Source organism: Neolamprologus brichardi, chromosome 20 (genome assembly GCF_056152115.1).
Source record: "Neolamprologus brichardi isolate AB-2024 chromosome 20, ASM5615211v1, whole genome shotgun sequence".
NCBI lineage: Eukaryota > Metazoa > Chordata > Actinopteri > Cichliformes > Cichlidae > Neolamprologus > Neolamprologus brichardi.
Window position 1 is genome coordinate 32,803,593 of NC_142123.1, and position 19,200 is coordinate 32,822,792.

General features: G+C 39.4%; 1 protein-coding gene across 1 annotated transcript in view; it reads left to right on the forward strand.

Annotated features, from left to right (window-relative positions):
• Nucleotides 1–11,630, forward strand: part of kcnd1 (potassium voltage-gated channel, Shal-related subfamily, member 1) — an 82,155-nt gene extending 70,525 nt beyond the window's left edge. Inside the window, exons 7-9 of the mRNA XM_087834316.1 lie at nt 4,701–4,796; nt 5,436–5,686; nt 5,796–11,630. Coding sequence (XP_087690442.1) covers nt 4,701–4,796; nt 5,436–5,686; nt 5,796–6,003 — 555 coding nt within the window. The 3' untranslated portion in view covers nt 6,004–11,630. The remainder of the gene's footprint in view (nt 1–4,700; nt 4,797–5,435; nt 5,687–5,795) is intronic.
• The last annotated feature ends 7,570 nt before the right edge of the window (nt 11,631–19,200 follow it).

Here is a 19,200-nt window from a genome sequence, read left to right on the forward strand (position 1 = left end):
AACCTCAGCAGGATGAAATAACCCTGAACGCTAATTAGAGTCTTCTGATATCATCTTACATTTCTTTGACAGATACACCTGCAGATTAAGATTTTACATTAAACACATGATCAGAATAATTAAAAAGCAGCTGACAAACGAAACAGTTTTAATATAATATTTCGGCATTAACCCACAAGTCAGGAAAACTATGAGAGAGTAAAGTTAAAACTGATCAGGAACTTTCCTCAGCGTGTAAATGCTTCATCAAAGATACTGCTGTCCCAAAACAGCTGCCCTGTGGTGTATCATATTATGAGTTTATGGCTCAGTCGCACTAGAGTAAACATTCAGTTTATAACTGCAGACAGATTTAGTTTGCAATCAGTCACAGTTGGTCTGGCCCAATCAGCACAACTCATCTGTGGTCGGTCTGTTTGCATAAGGGCCGTAAACCGGTTGCATCCTGACTATATTTCTACATAAAAGCGAGGTTACTGAGTGCTAACGTCATTTTGCTCTTGCATTTGTGTCCTCCAGCAACTACATCTCTATCTGTGCAGGAATGTCAGAATGTTTATTTCAAATCCACGAGGTTCTAGCCTGACTCTGAATGACTCTGTTTAATGGGAATTTCTGCGTATGTAGATGGCAACAGATGGTAAAAGTTGCATTAATGTTGGCCATTCCTGGAGACTCCAAACACTGTTGCCCCAGCGTGACTCTGGTTTTAGGTCATAGTGAGATGTTTGTTAGTTCCAGCCCCTTGAATGGATGCTGTTTAAAGAAAATGTTGGCATCACATTTAAACAAACTGGGTGAGCCTGTCATGGGCTGGGTCGTGTGACTCAGTGTTTGAGTTTTATGTATTTTTGTATCCATGTTTGATCTAGTTCATTTCTAGGTGGCTATTTAGTCCTTCATTTCTTAGTTGTTTCTGTCATCTCCTACCTGTACTCAGTCTCCCTGATTCGTGCGTCTACCTGTCATGTTTCATGTCTGTGTGGTTATGTTAAGTTCATGTCATGATTTATCTTCATGTCTCTGGGTTTCCTGTTTTATTTTGAAAGAGTCTGGTGTTCTTTGTTCACTGCATTTAGGTTTACTCTCCCCTGTGCTGTCATTATGTTTCATTCTAGTCAGCTGTGTCCTCACGTGTCTCCACTTCCCCTGATCACCTCATGTGTGTATTTAGTCCTCAGTCTTGCTGTGTTCAGCGTCGTCTGTGTTCTCACCTCCATGTTTTCACGGTCAGTCTTTGCAGTGATCATCATCGTCTCTGAGTCTTCTTAGTTTGTCACAATACTAGTTTTCCCAGTTTAGTTATAGTCTAGTTTAGTCACCTATCCCTGCTTTGTTTGTACACTTTGTCTTCAGCCATAATAAAGGCTCGCTTTCTGTTAAGTTCACTCCCGTCTACTCACTTGTGTACGCACCTGGGTCCATCACACACACCACCGCACGGCCTGTCTCCGCAGACCGTGACAGAGCCTACAGTTTAGCACCTTAGATCCAGCTGTTGTTTGGGACGCAGCAGAAAAGCCAAAATAAAATAAATCATCTGAAACTCTAAAGAGGGCAGCTAACTCTCGGTGTCCAGTACTGCACCATTTTTGCATCTTTTCCTTGTATATATTTCTCTTACATGCTAGTGATGCTAGCTATCTGACGGAACAGCCATACTTAATGTGTAGTATGAGTAAAGATGTCCTTTAGTTTCCACTCTAAACTTCCCTTTAAATACCAATAACTGTCCAACATTTTCAGACTAGAGAAAAGAACGGTTTCTTTTTTTGTTATAATTTCAGAACTCTCATAATTTGTTGGGGTGTGAAGAGTATGAAAGATTCAGAGGAGCCCTCGGCCTTTTAGTCTTGTTCCTATTTACTAGATGGATGTATCCCACAGTGTGAACCTGCAGGAATATTTTTATTAGATTCTGAAAATAAACTGGATCTAAATCACTGCAGATCTGAGGAACTTTCTTTTTTTTATCTTTCGGCTTAATCGTGACTCAGAGTCTCAGTTTTTTCTTCAGTCAAGAGGATGAAAGATTCACCGGGTTTAAATGTTTTATCATGAAAACGGCTTTAGGCTTCAGGTAGAGGGTGAGTGGATGGGTCTCACACAGAGACTCACACAGATATTGTTGAGTCTTAATCTCACTGAGCCAAAATGAGGGATGACTGCTGGATTTAAAGAGTGCATAATGAGGGTGAAGAGGAAGAAAAATGGGGTGCAGAGAAAGTGGCGAATATATGGAGAAAGGGAGGAAATCTGTGCTACAGGGCAAGAAGAGAGCTTCATTTTTCTTCATCATAACACGTGAAAAAAAGTTTAGGGAAAATAACAAAACTCAATTAAAAGCCGGCTGGGAAAAAAAAAACAAAGCAAAATGAGAAAGAACGAGATAAAGGTGATTAAAATAAGAAGAAAAGAGTCTTAAAGATGTCGATCAGGTCTCAGTTTGGGCTTTTCAAACATGAAAGGAAAACTTTTGCAGTTGTTTCTTATTAATGTGGAGAAATGTGAACTGAAGATGAGTTACTGATAAAAAAAAAACTAAATTCTAGGAAAAAAATTCTGCATTTTAAATCAAAGATTTGTCTTATGAGACTGAGCCAAAGGAAAGATTATGAGCTCATTCAAATCCAGTGGTGGAAATCACACAGTCTTTACAAGTGCAAGCAAATATTAGTTAAAAAGTTACAGTTTAAAGTGCGTGTATGCAGAAGCCTCTTTTTGCTGCATTATTAATCTTTTATTAAACGCAGATTATTTACCTGTAACAGTTTAGAAAAGCAGTTATTTTATTACAACCTCAGTATGAGTCAAAAACACAGTACGGTCCTTCTGAACAGGTGTGGCGTCTCATGTGGGACTGTACAGCAGCTTCATCCCTCAGCCCGCCGCCCCACATATCCAGACAATGTCCCACATTTCACAAGTTTATGAAAGTAAACTCGTGAGTCTCATAAGAAACACGTACCTCACAAATAGATGTTCTGATCTATTTATGCTTCCCCTGCTGCAAATAAGATGAAATGATTACAGGACGGAGCAGCAGCTGAAATAAGTTTGAACAATAATGCAAAAAGAGAAAAAAACAAACGCTGCAGCTTACTGATTAACACGTTCACCTTATCCTTATCCTTCACCTTATGTAGTGCCTCTTCACTTCACTGTGCAATTACCTTTTGTGCAATACTTTTTGTTAATAATCAGCAGTGCAATAGACTCCATACTGGAAATGTGCAATTCACTTGTATTTTTATTTTTATTTTTATTCCTATTTATTCTATTTATCCCCTTTGTATATTTTATCTATATATGTCTTTGTATTTATATATGTGTGTATATATATATATATATATATATATATATATATATAATATTCTTAACTCTGTAACTTCTGTCGGTGCTGTGCTTTTTGGAAAACAAATTTCCCAGAGGAACCCACCCAAGGGATTAATAAAGTTTTATCTTATCTTATCTTATCTTATCCATGAAAATCTCTGAATAGTTTCCAGGTGAAAGTGAAACTCAGTAGGTCACAAACCCAGGTGGTGTAAAGAAAGCCATCCTGAATCCATCCTTTTGTAGGGACCCTTGGGAAATAAAGGAGTGGCTGAAAGTAGCTTTATTTAGTTGGAGTTGGGAAAACTGTGTTCAAATAAATGGACTGTTTCTGTTCAGGAATAGTTGGCAGCTTTGTGCTTATTGGTGTCAAAATTTGAGAGCATCTCAAATTTTTCTGATACCTGGTGGAAAAGAAGTCATGTTCGAGTAAATGTTCTCATTTTCCTTGTATTTTGCCTCCTCTACTTTTATTTTCACCTAATTTCATTTTAAAAATAAGATTTGTTATTTTATTACATTTACATTTCTTGTGTCCCCAGGTTATTCTACTTTTACATTGCAACTGTTTCCTCTATGAAGCACTTTGAACTTTTGTCACGTGTACAAAGTGCTATACAGCTAAAAGTTAGTTTGTGCCCGTCGACCAGCTTGTCGACAATCAAGTGTTTCCTGGCAATGTGACCAGTAACATGTAAAAAATGTTTCCATTTGCCTGGAAAACTCTGTCTTCATCATTACAGCCTGGAGCCAACACATTCAAATGATTAATACTTGTTTGTTTTTTATGCCGATGATGCGAGTTTCTACATCACATCCGACTCATCTGAGCTTTATCTCTTTCCTCTTTCTTCAGTAAACCTTTAAATGCAGATAGTTTCCATTTCCAGAGTCTTACTACCAAACTTTGCTCATATTTGATTTGGTGTAATATGATATATATGATCAAATATGATATAGATAACAGATATGTAGCTTTAAAACCCGTTCTCCTTTTCACTACTTTAGCACCACCGTACATCTTCCTTTGCAAATGAGATTTAACACCGCACTGGACTGCTCAGGATCAAACATAGCAGACCCAACATCGAAAGTGATTATTGTGGTTTTACTGGTCAAAGAAGCAAACAAAGACCAGTATGAGGCTACAAATATTCATTGAATACATGAATGTGTTGATATTTGACATTAAAAAGAGGAACTGAAGAAGTGTTGATCATAAGAGAAATCCTTATTATTGAATTCTGCAAACAACCTTATTAAGGACATTTGTTAAGAGAACCTCAAAGTGTGAAGCTATCATCGCCAATTCTACAAAACAGTCAATTTATTAAACACATTTTATTACGTGTGTGTGTTTTCAGGGTCGTGACAGCGACAGCACAGCTCTGTGTGTGAAGAACAGATCGGCTTTCGAGCACCAACACCACCACCTGCTGCACTGTCTGGAGAAGACAACGGTGAGCTTTCAGACATTTAATTTCCCTCAGGACCATCAACTCTTACATCTTACGCAGACAGAACTCAAGCTGCCTCTTTTTTGAACACCAGTTTAAAATATCTTCAGCAGTTCTTTGTCTTTGTACAAAGCCTCAATATAAACTCTGTTTCTGATCCTAGAAACAGAAGCTGCATAAACAGACTCAACAAAGTTTCCTTTAAGTCGCCCTTCTGGATTCTCTCTCAGTACATTTTGAAATTTACATTTCATTCAGCCCTTTTCATCCATGCCATTAAAATAAGCTTACAGTCATTCAGTGTAGAGAGAGAGATATTTTAGCTTTACTTTTTAAGACGGTCAGCAGTCACAGACTGATGATCACACATAGATTAATGAACAGAAGAATTGCAACAGCTTCATCTGGGAAAACTAAAGACAAAAAGACAATCATGCGCAGAAAACACCCTAAAAATAACACAAATATTCCAAAAATAAAAGAAATGAGAAGAAAAACATATATATTTAAGAGACTGTAACATACAAATTAGGCCACAAAAATATGCAGAGGCAGAAAATCACAAAGATTTAGATTTACGACTTCAGAGAAATGTTGCAAGACTGAAACTTCAGCTTCCCTCCTTCCTGTCTCTGCTTACAGAACCACGAGTTCACAGATGAGATGACCTACAGCGAGCTGTGTATGACTGAGTCAGTGGGCTTCAGGACCAGTCGCAGCACTTCTCTATCCAGCCAGCAGGGGGCGCAGAACAACCCCACCGGCTGCTGCCCCCGCAGGGCCAGGAGGCGAGCCGCCATGCGTCTGGCTAACTCCACTGCATCAGTCAGCCGGGGGAGCGTCCAGGAACTGGACACCCTGCATATCAAAACAACCTCCATACCGCCACAAACGTAAACACAGACGCTACAATCAGATAAAGAAACACACATGCGTCTCTAAATTTACCACAAAAATAAAAAAAACAACCTTTTGCTTATCTTTTCTTTTTCTTTGTTTCAGTCGTTCCAGTCTGAACGCCCAGGCTGGCAACCTAAAGCTGAACTGCGGGGAACAAGATTTCACTGCTGCAATCATCAGCATTCCCACGCCGCCCGCCAACACGCCGGACGAAAGCCTCCCCCCGTCGCCTGCCCCCATCCCCGGCATCCTGCGCAACACCCGAGCAACAGCTTTTACCCACGAAACCGTCAAAATCTCCTCCTTATAACCTCCAGCTCCACACACGACATCCCTCCTGACACCCCTCCGCCCCACCAGCCACTTTCCCAGTGAACTTCCTTTGAACCTCTGATCCTGGATCTGGGGCGCTGCTAGCTGAAATATCGGGAAGAAAATACTCTGATTCCTGACTGATTGCTTTAACTTCCACATACATTTCGCTGGTTACATGGATTAACAAGGTAAAACAGCAGATGAGACGGGAAGCAAAACGTACGACCACATCCAACGACAACTGAAAAATAAGAACCTCAAAAAACAAAAAAGCTCAAATCAAAAGCTACAACTTCATGAACGAAGCAAAAGACCTTAAACCGTTAGGATCCACCCTCATGCATTTTGTCTCCTTGCACACATTTGACCCGCCTTGCACAGTTTTAGATCTCATTGCACAAACCCATGAAGGGTTCAACCTGAAACATCAGTGGAAAAGAAGCCAAGACTCCAAAAGTCATCCCGAACTGGCTGATGGTTTGGTTTGGCTGGCTTCGTTTTGCCCTCCTTTAGAGGAGGCGTGCTCGATGACTGCTGACGACAGAAGTTTTATTTTTCAGTGTAAACTCGACATGAATGGACTGAGTGGTTTTATAAAACAAACCTGTTGCTTTGGGAGGGACCAACAACCACCAGAGGATCATTTAGACTAGGCTGGTTTAGTTATTGGTAAAAGATCTAATGGAGATGACCTGTAGACAACCAAATAACCCTCAGCAGCTTGAAGGGACGTATCGAAGACATCTTGTGGTTTGAGGTTTTTATTTTCTTGTAGGAAACGTGTGTCAGGAATTTTTGTTTTCTTCGGCTGGATTTCTTTTCATTCCAACGACAGACGACATGTTGAAGCCTGAATGGAGCGACAGTGCTGCACCGCTACGTTCACTTCTGGATCTCTTTTGCTTGAAACATGAAGGTTTAAACTCTAAACAAAAAGCTGAAAGACTCATCTGCACTCAAATGGATTTTTGAAGCGTTTGTGGACGAGCTCTCTGACGGTTCTCGCCGAGCAGCTGAAGGTCTCATATTTAGAAAATCAAGGAAATCATGAAGGGGAACTGTTGATCGCTTGACCTTCAAATAATTTGGGAAACTCGGTGAAACTCAACAATCTTTGTTGAGCAACTCGCAAAACTACACTGGGCAGTCTGCATCTTTAAGGAGCTGGTCTGAGCAGCACTGGACTCGCCTGGTTTTCTAAATAAACTGTGGAGAGTTAAATGAATGGTCCTGGACTGGATCACTCTGGTCTAGTCTGACTGTAGCTCTGAAGTGTTTGTCAGTGTTGACACTAACGCCCAGACCGGGATCAAGAGCCTTTTACCTTTCAAAATATGCAACATTACAACAAGCAGGAAAATAGCATCAACAAATGAACAGAATAATATTAATAACAGTTATAATGTGTGTGTGTAAAACTACAGTAATTATTGCAGGGAACAAAGTGTAAAGCAACTAAAAAAATGCATTTGTTATGCGATCTTTCCACCGAGAGAGAACATAACGAGTGTTCTGCAATAGATTTGAAGGGGAAAGGAAACGCCGACGCTGAAAGCTCTTTAAGCGCTGAGAGCACGTCGCCCCGACGACGGACGCTTTGGAAGAAAAAGGCTTGTTTTTCACATCTTTGCTGAAGTGGAACACATCCACATGAGCAATGATTCACGCTTGTTTATATCATTAATCCTCCGTTTCTTCTGTCTTCATGCTTTTAAAGGCTTTAATACGAGTAACTCACCCACAATATTTATAGAGCTTCTTTAATCTTTTGCCAACATGCTCTTATAACATAAGGTAACGTTATGATGCTAAACTAAAGTTCCAACAAATGAGAAACCTTTAGATATTTTAGTTGTTTTATTTTTTTAAATGTATAATCCAATTAAACAAGTCGTGATGCTTCTTTACAAATAGTTGTTTCTCTGAGCACGAGGCTGCCAGTGTCACAATACGGCTGTGTGCAGGCACGAGTAGGACCCAAACGCAAACTCACAGAGACAAAAAGTAAACTCAAAAAACAGCTTTATTGCTGGTGTGGAGTGGGACATGAAAAACAATACAAAACTAAACTGGGAAAACTAAAGCGCAAGGAGCCACAGGGAAAAATCACACAGCTATGAGGGAGGACGCAACACTGACAAAGAGAAACATGGGGCTTAAATACACAGAGGGATAACGAGGGAATGAGACACAGAAGGAGAGCACAGCTGGGAGTAATTAGGCAGGACGAGACAAGGGAAGCAAAACACAAACACTCACATGAGACGTGGACCTTCAAAGTAAAACAGGAAACACACTGACTGAACTCTAAACATGCAAACTTAACAGCAACTGAGAAGACAGAACATAGGGACCAGAAACATGGTACAAAAAGGTCACAGTAGACACAACATTTAACACAGGGAAGCCATATTACAAAGCCAAAGAACTAAACCTATGATAACCATAACTGAAATCTAGGGAAACAAGAAACAGTACAACAAAGGACTCAAAACATAATCCATAATATAAAAACACAAGATCTCTTCAAAATAAAATAGGAAACATAATGAGACGCAGACATGACAACCAGAACTTGACAACGTAAGACGCAGACATGAGACACATGAAGAGCAGGGGAGACTTAACAGGGGTTGGATACACAAGGGGAATCTAATAAACAAATGAACTTAGATGACCTAATGAACAAAATAAACTCAAACTTAAAACGCTGGGTCAAAAGACCCAGGATCATGACAGCCAGTGACATTCAAAAGTGTGAACATCTATCAGCAGGACAGTAAGTCAGCAAAGTATGTTACCTTTAATGGATCGGGCGAGTCCGTTTTTAAGCCAACAAAATCACTTCATAACTGTAGAAGAAATTTTGTTGATTAAGTAAGTACACTTGTAATGAAACCGCTCTGCAACGAGACTGAGACGCCTCCTCCAGGGTCACACAAGTGAGATTATAATGTTCACATCTGTGCAATCAAACTGCACCAAATAAGAAAATGAACCAGAGTTCAGTTTGAACAGACTAAACAGGGCATTTGTACACAGTCTTTACCTTACATGTTCAAGAGAGACGGGTCTGCTTTTGTGGCTTTACTGGCGTCTGAACGCTGACAGAGAGGAATCTGTGCAAGAGTCTCAGTCTGTTATCAGCTAAATCCACAAAAACTAAAATAATGATCACAACTCTACAAATAAGGGATTTGAAGTTGAACGTTAATGTTTTTACTTCTTAGCATGCAGGCAGAAAGAAATGGTAACTCAATATGAGTCTAAACTGAGTTCACTGATTTGAGTAAAATAAAAGGCTCTGTTTGCATCTATGGAAGCATGTAGCGTCAGCGCTCACTGGGCGGAGACTCGTGCTCAGAAGTGTTAAAAGTTACCTTTTAAATATACGTCAGCACGTGCGTTCAAATCCATACATGCTTTTTCAAGAGTGGACGCCGTCGGCCACGCGTGAGCTCAGCTGCGAGCGATTTGTCGAAGCGTTTCCTCGAACCATTTAAGAGCAAGTGTGAATGCGTGACACACAGACAGAAGACAAGAGGTACATACTGTAACATATTTTGTATCATAAACTTTCACCCGCATCTTCCAATCAAATCCTCAGATCTAAAAGAAAAAAAAAAGAAAAAAATAGAGAAAAAGAAAAAAGAGATGAAAGTCATCGGGTATCTGACCGGCGTTCCTTCGTGCATGAGCCTCGTACAGTAGAAGTAGCACTACTGATCATAGGAATTTATAAAGCATATCAGAGAAAAAAAGAGAAAAAAACACGACATAGTGGGGAAGAAAATCTCATCATCTGTTCTTTTGCATGACGACTCTTATTGTTTTCTCTCCTGCCAGTCGTTGCTTTGTTTTCCTCATCCCCTCTGTCCCTGAATCTTTTCAAGACGAGTGTTTGCACCACCGAGCAGTTAGATTACCGAGAAGCAGATTATTATCAGTGAATCATTCAGGCATGTTCCTCGCCAGAATGCAAAGTGTGTATGCGCGAGGTCGGGGCGGCTGTTGCGTGTACGTGTGAATGCGTGTGTGTGTTCGTATGATGAGCAGTCACAAATATGCATGGATACCGTTATAGGTATTTTATCTGTTTTCTCCTGCAGTTTAACGAGAGAGCGGGGACTGGACGGACGGGCTGTTCGCTGGACGGATCTTTGGCTTGTTTTCTGAAATACCTTTGCAGTCTCAATGTTTTCGTTTTATTCTGTAGCTCCAGCTGGCATCCACCCCCCCGCTGTCTGTGTCATTCAACTGAATTTTAAAAAACTGATTTTACAAAGAGAGAAAAGCTTAATTCAAACAAAAAGTTGGATTTTAGAGCCAAAAACACAAGATTACACAAAAAAGGAGCATTGACGCCCACTCGCTTACTCTTTAAGTCAGTTATTATCAAACTTAAAGATAGGTTGTGTTCAATTAGCTGATACACTGTGGCCTCTTTGGCCTTCTGACTTTTTTTTTTTTACATTTCCTTTACTTTACACGTTTCTTTTGATTATTATTACTTTTAAATTCCAAAACTGTGAAGCAAGTTCATTTTTATTGTCGGTATAAATCCAGTGTTATTTCACGAGTGAGGTACTGTCACTCATGCAGATGCTGATGGGTGGAGCCATGACTGGGAATCATGGCATTACTGTAATTTACTGGGATCTGCTGTTTAATGTCATGTTGCTTTGGTGTCTCTGGAAATCAGGAAACATCTAAATTTAAATTTGAGCGTCGTTCTTTGGTAATTTAGTCCTGTCACAAAACTTCATAGAGATGTAATACATACGTTTCAGTCATGGCTCAGAACGGGACACACGTGCGGTGATTTAGGGGGTGACGCCGTCCTGGGGACTCGCCTGACCATGAGATGTAATAATCACGGTTTAAGTGTAGTGATTACCGCAGTCATAGATTTATTGTGATTGGTCGGCAGGTCCAAATTCATCCATTAACCCCCCCCCCCCCCCCCCCCCCCCCCACCAGTCAGATGTTCTCTGTATGTCACAGTTTCAGCACGAGGTTTAAAGAGCAACCTAATGATTCCAGTTATTAATGAGAAATGTAATGAGATGAAATTAAATGTTTTCCTTGATGCTGTGTTTAGATTTTTTCCTTTATTTGTGGAATAAGCAACAGGAATCTCCTGACGAGGATCCGGAGTCTTGGGGAAAAATATAAACTGTTCTTTCTGTTACTGTTGCTTACACTGTTATATGTTCCCAGAAGCCCAAAGACTACTCATAGAACCAGAGTTACGTGTGCAACAGATGTGATGAATGTGTGAACGACTGTTTCCAGTTAAAACTGGGTGTTAAGTTGCTCTTTAACTTATTTATGTTGTTTTGAGAATGACGTGGTGGTTCTGAAGCGTTTGAGCACAGCTAATTCAATCTAAATGTCACTTTGTTTTAAATGTCAGGTGAACCTGACTGAAGCACACTGGTCTGATCCTGAGGTGACACAACGGGAGCTTCGATGAGATGATAAGCAGCATTTCAGACGCCTCAGAGTTAAAGTGTTGATGTTCAGTCTCAGAGAGAGAGTGAGGAGCGATGGATGAATGACGGAGAAAACAGCATTAAAGCACAGAGGTGTATATTCCATTCCACTAATAAAGACAACAGAAATCAGAATGTGGTGTGCTGCGTTTGTTCCTCAACATTTATCCTTCACTGTTACAAACTGCTCGTGCAAGTCCAGCAGTTTGTAACAAACCCCAAACTGTCCAAAATTCCCCAGAATCGCTCTTGGCTCATTATTTCTGGGTCTATTTTGTATCTAACTTGTGAGCTCTGGCATGTATGGATTCAGGGGTATGCTTGGTAAAACACTGACCTCTAGTGTCGTGTATACAGATTACAAGCCACTGTGTTTCCTTGTACCCCTTATTCTGACATGGACACTTAGAAAAAAATGCCCTGTACCAAATTTTGCTACCAGATAAAATGGTACAGAAATCTGGAGGCACATTTGCAGATTCACATAATAATAAATATGTAAGAGGAAATTAAGTGCTCCTGCAAATATCACAGAAACACCCATCATTTTAAAAGTGATCTGATATAATAGAGCTCCTGGTTTTCTGAAGCTTCTCTGCTTTTCACTCATTTTCAGTCCACTCCTGATATCTGACCATTTTCAGAGGATTATTTTGTCTCTTGTTGAAGCACTGAACACTGACCTATGAATCAAGGCAGCTAATTCAAGGGATTGATGTTGTGTCTACACATAGCATACATTTTCACTGCTATGCAGATGACACCAAACTTCCAGATTCAAGATCCTTTATTTGTCACATAAATGTCGCATAAATATACAACACGCAGTAAAATGTGTCCTGACACACTCAACTGTGCAAAAAAGAGAGAACATTATATACTTTATCTATCAACTTTATCTATCACAGTGGTTCTTAACCTTGTTGGGGGTACCGAACCCCACCAGTTTCATATGCGCATTCACTGAACCCCTCTTTAGTGAAAAATAAAATATGATTTTTTTCAAATTCAAGACATAGATATGATTTTTATTGGTGCACAAAATGAGCCGTGCATGTCACGGTGGAGGCTCTGCCGAACCCCTTAGACCGACTCACCGAACCCCTAGGGTTCGATTGAACCCAGGTTAAGAACCACTGATCTATCAACTTTATCTATTCATGAAGCCAGGTAACACACACGAATTGCTTAAACTGCAGGAATGTCCTGGATGGCCTCTAACTTTCTGCTTCTTAATTCAGATCAAACTGAGGTTATTGTACTCGGCCCTGAAAATCGTAGAAATTTGGTATCTAACCAGATTCTTCCTCTGGATGGCATTACCTTGGCCTCCAGTAACACTGTGAGGAACCTTGGAGTCATTTTTGACCAGGACATGTCCTTCAACGCACATATTAAACAAATTTCTTGGACAGCTTTCTTCCATTTGCGCAATATCTCTAAAATAAAAAATATCCTGGCTTCCCTTCATTGGCTTCCTGTTAAAACTGGAATTGAATTCAAAATCCTGCTCCTCACATAGAAGGTCTTAAATAATCAGGTCCCATCTTATCGTAATGACCTTGTAGTACCATATCACCCTATTAGAGCACTTCGCTCTCGCTCTGCAGGCCTACTTGTTGTTCCTAGAGTATTTAAAAGTAGAATGGGAGGCAGAGCCTTCAGTTTTCAGGCCCCTCTTCTGTGGAACCAGCTTCCAGTTTGGATTCAGGAGACAGACACTATCTCTACTTTTAAGATTAGGCTTCAAACTTTCCTTTTTGCTAAAGCATATAGTTAGGGCTGGACCAGGTGACCCTGAATCCTCCCTTAGTTATGCTGCAATAGACGTAGGCTGCCGGGGGATTCCCACGATGCATTGAGTTTTTCCTTTCCAGTCACCTTTCTCACTCACTATGTATTAACAGACCTCTCTGTATTGAATCATATCTGTTATTAATCTCTGTCTCTCTTCCACAGCATGTCTTTATCCTGTTTTCCTTCTCTCGCCCCAACCAATCACAGCAGATGGCCCCGCCCCTCCCTGAGCCTGGTTCTGCTGGAGGTTTCTTCCAGTTAAAAGGGAGTTTTTCCTTCCCACTGTCGCCAAAGTGCTGCTCATAGGGGCTCATATGATTGTTGGGTTTTTCTCTGTATGTATTATTGTACGATCTACTGTACAATATAAAGCTCCTTTAGGCGACTGTTGTTGTGATTTGGCGCTGTATGAATAAAACTGATTTGAAGAAGATTAGACTAAGCAAAGAGCCCATTATAAACTCCATCTTTAGGCACTTCGCTACTAGAAGCCTATTGGAAAAAACATGTCATGTGTCCTCGTTTTATTTGAATAAATGAAAAATGCCAAAGACATAAAATACTATTTCTGTACTAAGACACACTAAAACCATACCTTCATAGACACACACCTGTTAGAATTATAAACTTAGTTTTTGCCTTGTATTTCGTTGTATGTTTGCATGTGTCAATAAATAAATTTTCCTAATAAACTGTAAAGAAATACAGGATAAATCAAGACCTTATGCAATTTCAACAGTTTATGTCAGTTTTCCACATTAAATCAAGTCTTACAGATTACAGAGGACATACATAAACCCTCACAGTTGTGTGTTACACATTACATCTCCTCATGTCCAGACAGTTTTTCTCCTGTGGAGTAAACCGAGTGTCACCACACCAGAAACAGAAATAGATTGTTCTGAAAAAAAGTATACCTATTACTTCATTTCAGTTATCACACTGTGAAGAGCAGTGAATTGGTGAGTCGGTTCTGGCTCCTCAGAAACATCTTTGACACCTCTGCTCTATCTATCTGACCCTCCATCAAGGAGGTTATGTGTTTGGTAGTGCTCGTGTGCATGTCACATCTGTATATATTGAAAGAGTTTGCATTTTGCACGATGTAGAGTGGGGTCATGTCAACATTTGGCTTACACCCACTGCGGTCTTCAAGGTCGACTGAATGATTTATTGGTGGAAAATGGACAAAAAGCCTTATGACTTAAAAACTATGATTCTTACAAGTGTTGTTGTCAACATATAGAAAGTTGAGCTGAGCGTCAAAGTAATAATAATACTAAAAATATCTATTTTTAAAAAAGTTTCTAACTATTATATGTATTGATAATATATAGGCATAAAGTGAATAATATACAATGATTTTAAATATCACTTTACTTTGGACCTATGACCTCTTCTTTGAAGTCAAGTAGAGTCAAAGTTTTCATAAAATATCTTATTTTTAAAGCAGCGCTTAAAATTCAGCTGTCTTTGTGTGTGTTAGCTACATTTAGGAAATGATACTGTTACACGGGGATTCTAATTCCACAAATATTACATTACATTTGACCTCTGACCTCACTTTTACATTTGACATTTGCCTTTCTTTCAATTTAACGCCAAAAAGCATTTGAAGTATGTTTAAAGATTTTACTGTCAAGAGAACGAGAATGAGCTGTGTGATGATTTACTGTACTGTAATATAATAAGCTCAGCTTAGTCATGTCCAATTATTTACAAATCAATAATAATAATGAAATAGTAGAAATAGTCATCTGGCACTGATGTCAAAATTCATTTAAAATTATTTTTAAATGATCTGTACGTGTGTGAGCAGACGTGGGAAAGAGGCATCCGTCAGTATGAGTGTGTGACAGGACTCACTTGTTTTACTGTGTTAAAGTTACAATTTTACTGTAACTGTAACCTGGAAAATTTCCCTAGTATCAGTTTTGTTCCTCTTTGATTTGATGTGGTTTGACACTTTGACCTGGTGGGAGAGTCCCAACTTTTCCACCAACCAGAACTGCAGAGGAAAGTTCAACAGGAAACAGTCCTTTTAACAGTTTAGCAGTTTAACCTCGTTGCAGCTCTCTTGCACTTTTTTATTCTTTTATCTTCCATATTCAGCTGACGAACCACTAGAAAATAGTTTCTTTGCACAATGACATTAAATAATCTGTCTATACCACATAGTTTAAAGCTTTGATTACTTATTATTTTACAGAATTCAAAATATAAAACTACTCATATACAGTGCTGTAATATTATAGATCAGACTTAAATGATTAAAGCCATCTCCAGCTGTAGCTTTACAGTGAAATTCATATTAACAACCTACAATAAACAGTCACAATTTAAAAAATTAATATTATTGATATATTATACTAATAATCGATGCCTTTACTGTACTTTAAGGATATTTTAATGCCAATTTTTATTTCTCTCATTGCCTGAGCACAATTAATACTTTTATTTCAGAGTCCTTAAACTTGTTTCAGTACTTTGTGAAGCAGTTTTTCAATTAAAAAAAAACAAACTACATAATGAGTGATTCTATTGGAGCATCTTAAAAGAAATGCAAAGTTTGAGTATTTGGAAGGTGCTGGTGTGGTTCTCACAGGTTCGGGTGTAGACAAATGATGCGCAGCTCAAACCACATGCAACTGGAATGGAAATTCAAAAAGCAAACAAACCCCAAAAAGTTTCCTGTTGGAAACCACGACTGTTCACAGGTGTCAGGCTGCAGGTATTTGCTTCCTCAGTAAACTGACACCTTCTACCAAAACATACATTCTTAAAGTCACAATGAATAATGCAGTGATACAGTCTGTTAAAAGTTGCTTTATTCACTGCTTTATTTCTTACTATGTTCTCTTTGAAAAGGACTTTGTGTGGATGCAAAGAAAAAAGCTGTGACTGGTGGTTACATATGACTCTGCCTGCATGTACAGTGGTTGTCTTACTGCTCTGTGGTCCAAATCTTTCAGAGGTTCTGGAAACAGACATACTTATACTGTTCAAAAAGATATGATGGATGAATCTTTGTCTTAATCTTTGTTTTTTGGTGGAATAATATAGAGGATCTCACTGTACACTGGGTTAGGATTGTTTTATGCTTCAAGTATTGTGTGCTTTTGATTTTGTTGCGTGTCTGTTTGGGATAAAGGCCAAACCCATGTGGGAGCAGTCCAGCTGCCAGCTATTTGGAGTTCTGGGAGTACTTGATTGGTGCAGGTTTGGATCCTTCTCTATAAAGGAGGAAACCTGCTGGAGAAACAGGAAGGGAGGGGGACTCAGGTGAATCTGGGTAGTGCTGGTTTAACATGGCGATCCCCAGATGGAACTCGAGACTCCTTTTAATCCGGACTTATGTGGAGGGTTTTACAAACGACTGGAAACTCCTGGTTTGTTGGAAATGTGCATTAGGGGAGATTAAGGAGGAAGCGCTTAAGAGTCCATCTGCGCTCTCCCTAAGAGATGAGGGGGCGGAGCTTGGTCGTTTGGGAGGGCTTCAGAATACAGCTGCTATTACTCCACATAAAAAGGAGCCAGGTGAAGTGGTTTGGGCACCTCTATGCACTACAAGAAGGAAGCCAAGGATGTACTCAGGACTCTTTAGAAAGATTACATACAAAGATTTTATTTTGAGCTGTATAACCATATTTAAAAAGGAAAAAATGGATGGATCCAGATGTCATGGAACATTAGTTAATTCACTCTAAGAATGATGATTTAATTTGTAATTTTCACTTTTTAATGTTATTCTGTTAGTTTTAGTTTAGTGTTATTATTACTTTTGTTCTTATAGATTTTTTTCCTTTGTCATGAAGAGCTGATCACTGTGCACCGACTCTTATCTGCATGCATCTTGCATGTCTCGTGTTGCTCGTTTTCTAGGCCGTGCTTTGGTTCAGAGTTGCTCACGGTATTTCCACTTAAAAACCACTGGATGTGGTCCGGCTTCCGTCATGTTTGACAAGTTGAACCTGGTCAGGTGTTTTCAAAAACCTGAGTACAGATCCCTCCAGGTCTAAAGAATATACAAACATGGCAGCAGAATGTATCCGACAAAAAAATAAAATCACGAGGGAACGATAACATCACACTGAGTATAAGTTCATCATTTAATCCTTCTGTGAGGTAAATATCCAAGACTCTTCTCCTCAGTAACGAGTCATGAGCTCCTTCTTTATGTACTCATGACCACAAAACGACATCCTCGTCATTAGCTGACTGAAGCGGGCTGCTACTGGATAATTCCTTTAAAGTTGGTGAATTAAACTTTTATGTTTAATTCACCAGTCTTTTTTTTTTAAAGTGAATTGAATTGATGTCGTTTTGAGGGTTTGAACATTAATTGAATTGTGTCTGATTGTCTCACACCAGCACTACAGAAACCTGTAGCTGAATATTGCTTTACTAAAGTAGTTTCACATTCACTTGTTTTTTTGTGGGTTTTTTTAACACTGGCAGCTACTGGTGGGTGGTGAGAACTGGCTTCAACGTTAGTCACTCCCTAAATAAAGACTTAGTTTCCTGTTGGTTCAAATGTCAAATGTGGACAGTTTTAAACATCTGCTGAAGTTTGCTAAAACAACCGACTGCGTGTGCAGCTGAAAACCACGTAAACACCTCTGAGCTGAAAAATAAGTCAAAGGTGAGTGTTTTTTGCTCTTCATGCAAACTATTCTAATCGTTTTTGTACATGCAGTCGAATAATCTGACGTTTAACATGATTACATCTGTTGTTCAGCATTAAGGAGCAATATTAATTATTATATACTGTCCTAGTTAAATATGCCATGTCTGTGCAAAGTTTCATGGATCAGTGGTGGATTGAATTAAGTTAAATTAATTTTTGAATTCAAGGAGAACTTTGCCCATGTCCCAAGAAATGTTCCCACCACCTTAATCCAGATTCCCGGGTACGTTTGAATAGCAGGTGCTGCTTTTTGCCGATCATGGAGGAATCTCAATAGTAAGCTGTGATCACATATGGAGCAAAAAAGGACTGAAGTACATCGTGTCTTGACACAGGCACAAGATTTGCTACAGTAGTCAGCACTGTCACCTCACAGGATGTGATCAAGTTTTTGAAATTTAGAATAAAGAGCTGCAAGAATGTAACTGGTCAGTGAAACTACGCATTACTATATAAAGTACAGTAAATGTGGATCTGCAAGCATAAGATAACGAAATCATCAGAAAATGAACAAATCAGAATCTCTTTATGCTAACTGAGATTAAACCACATCAAAACACACACACACACACACACACACACACACACACACACACACACACACACACACACACACACACACACACACACAGCTTTGAATGAACAGATTAGTTTGCAATAAACAGGTTTTGTCTTCAAGTGTCAATTGAACTTGAATTAATTCTTTTCTAATGATGCAGTGAGAACAGTGAGAACAGTGTTTCACTGATGTAATGGTTTTACATTTTTATAGGATGAATCCACTTTTCATTTTCCTTTAAAACAATATTTATTATTATTTAACCTTCATGTCTGTTATGTTGTTTGATAGTCAAAGGTGGTAAAAGTGTTCATTACTAGAGTAGAAGTGTTCATGCTCTGTGTGAGCGGTAGGACTGTGTGTATTTGCCGTCCTGGCTCCTGGTCTTCAGCTCAGGGTTTCTGAAAATCTAGTGAATTCGATGACTGGTTGATATCATAGGTGTATCTCGTAGGAGGCTGGAGGGCAGCACTGGTGGTCGCCAGTATTTTTAAACGTTTGAAGAGAAGGTGGTGTGCAGGTGGAGCAGGTACAACTTAGGAGCTGAGTTGCAGCTGCGCACTCAATATTATAATGTCGTTTTTTTTGTCCCGCCGGCTGAAGGAAAAAAAATGGAAAAGCCAAAAGTGCTATTTTCCCACAGACGGTAAAATA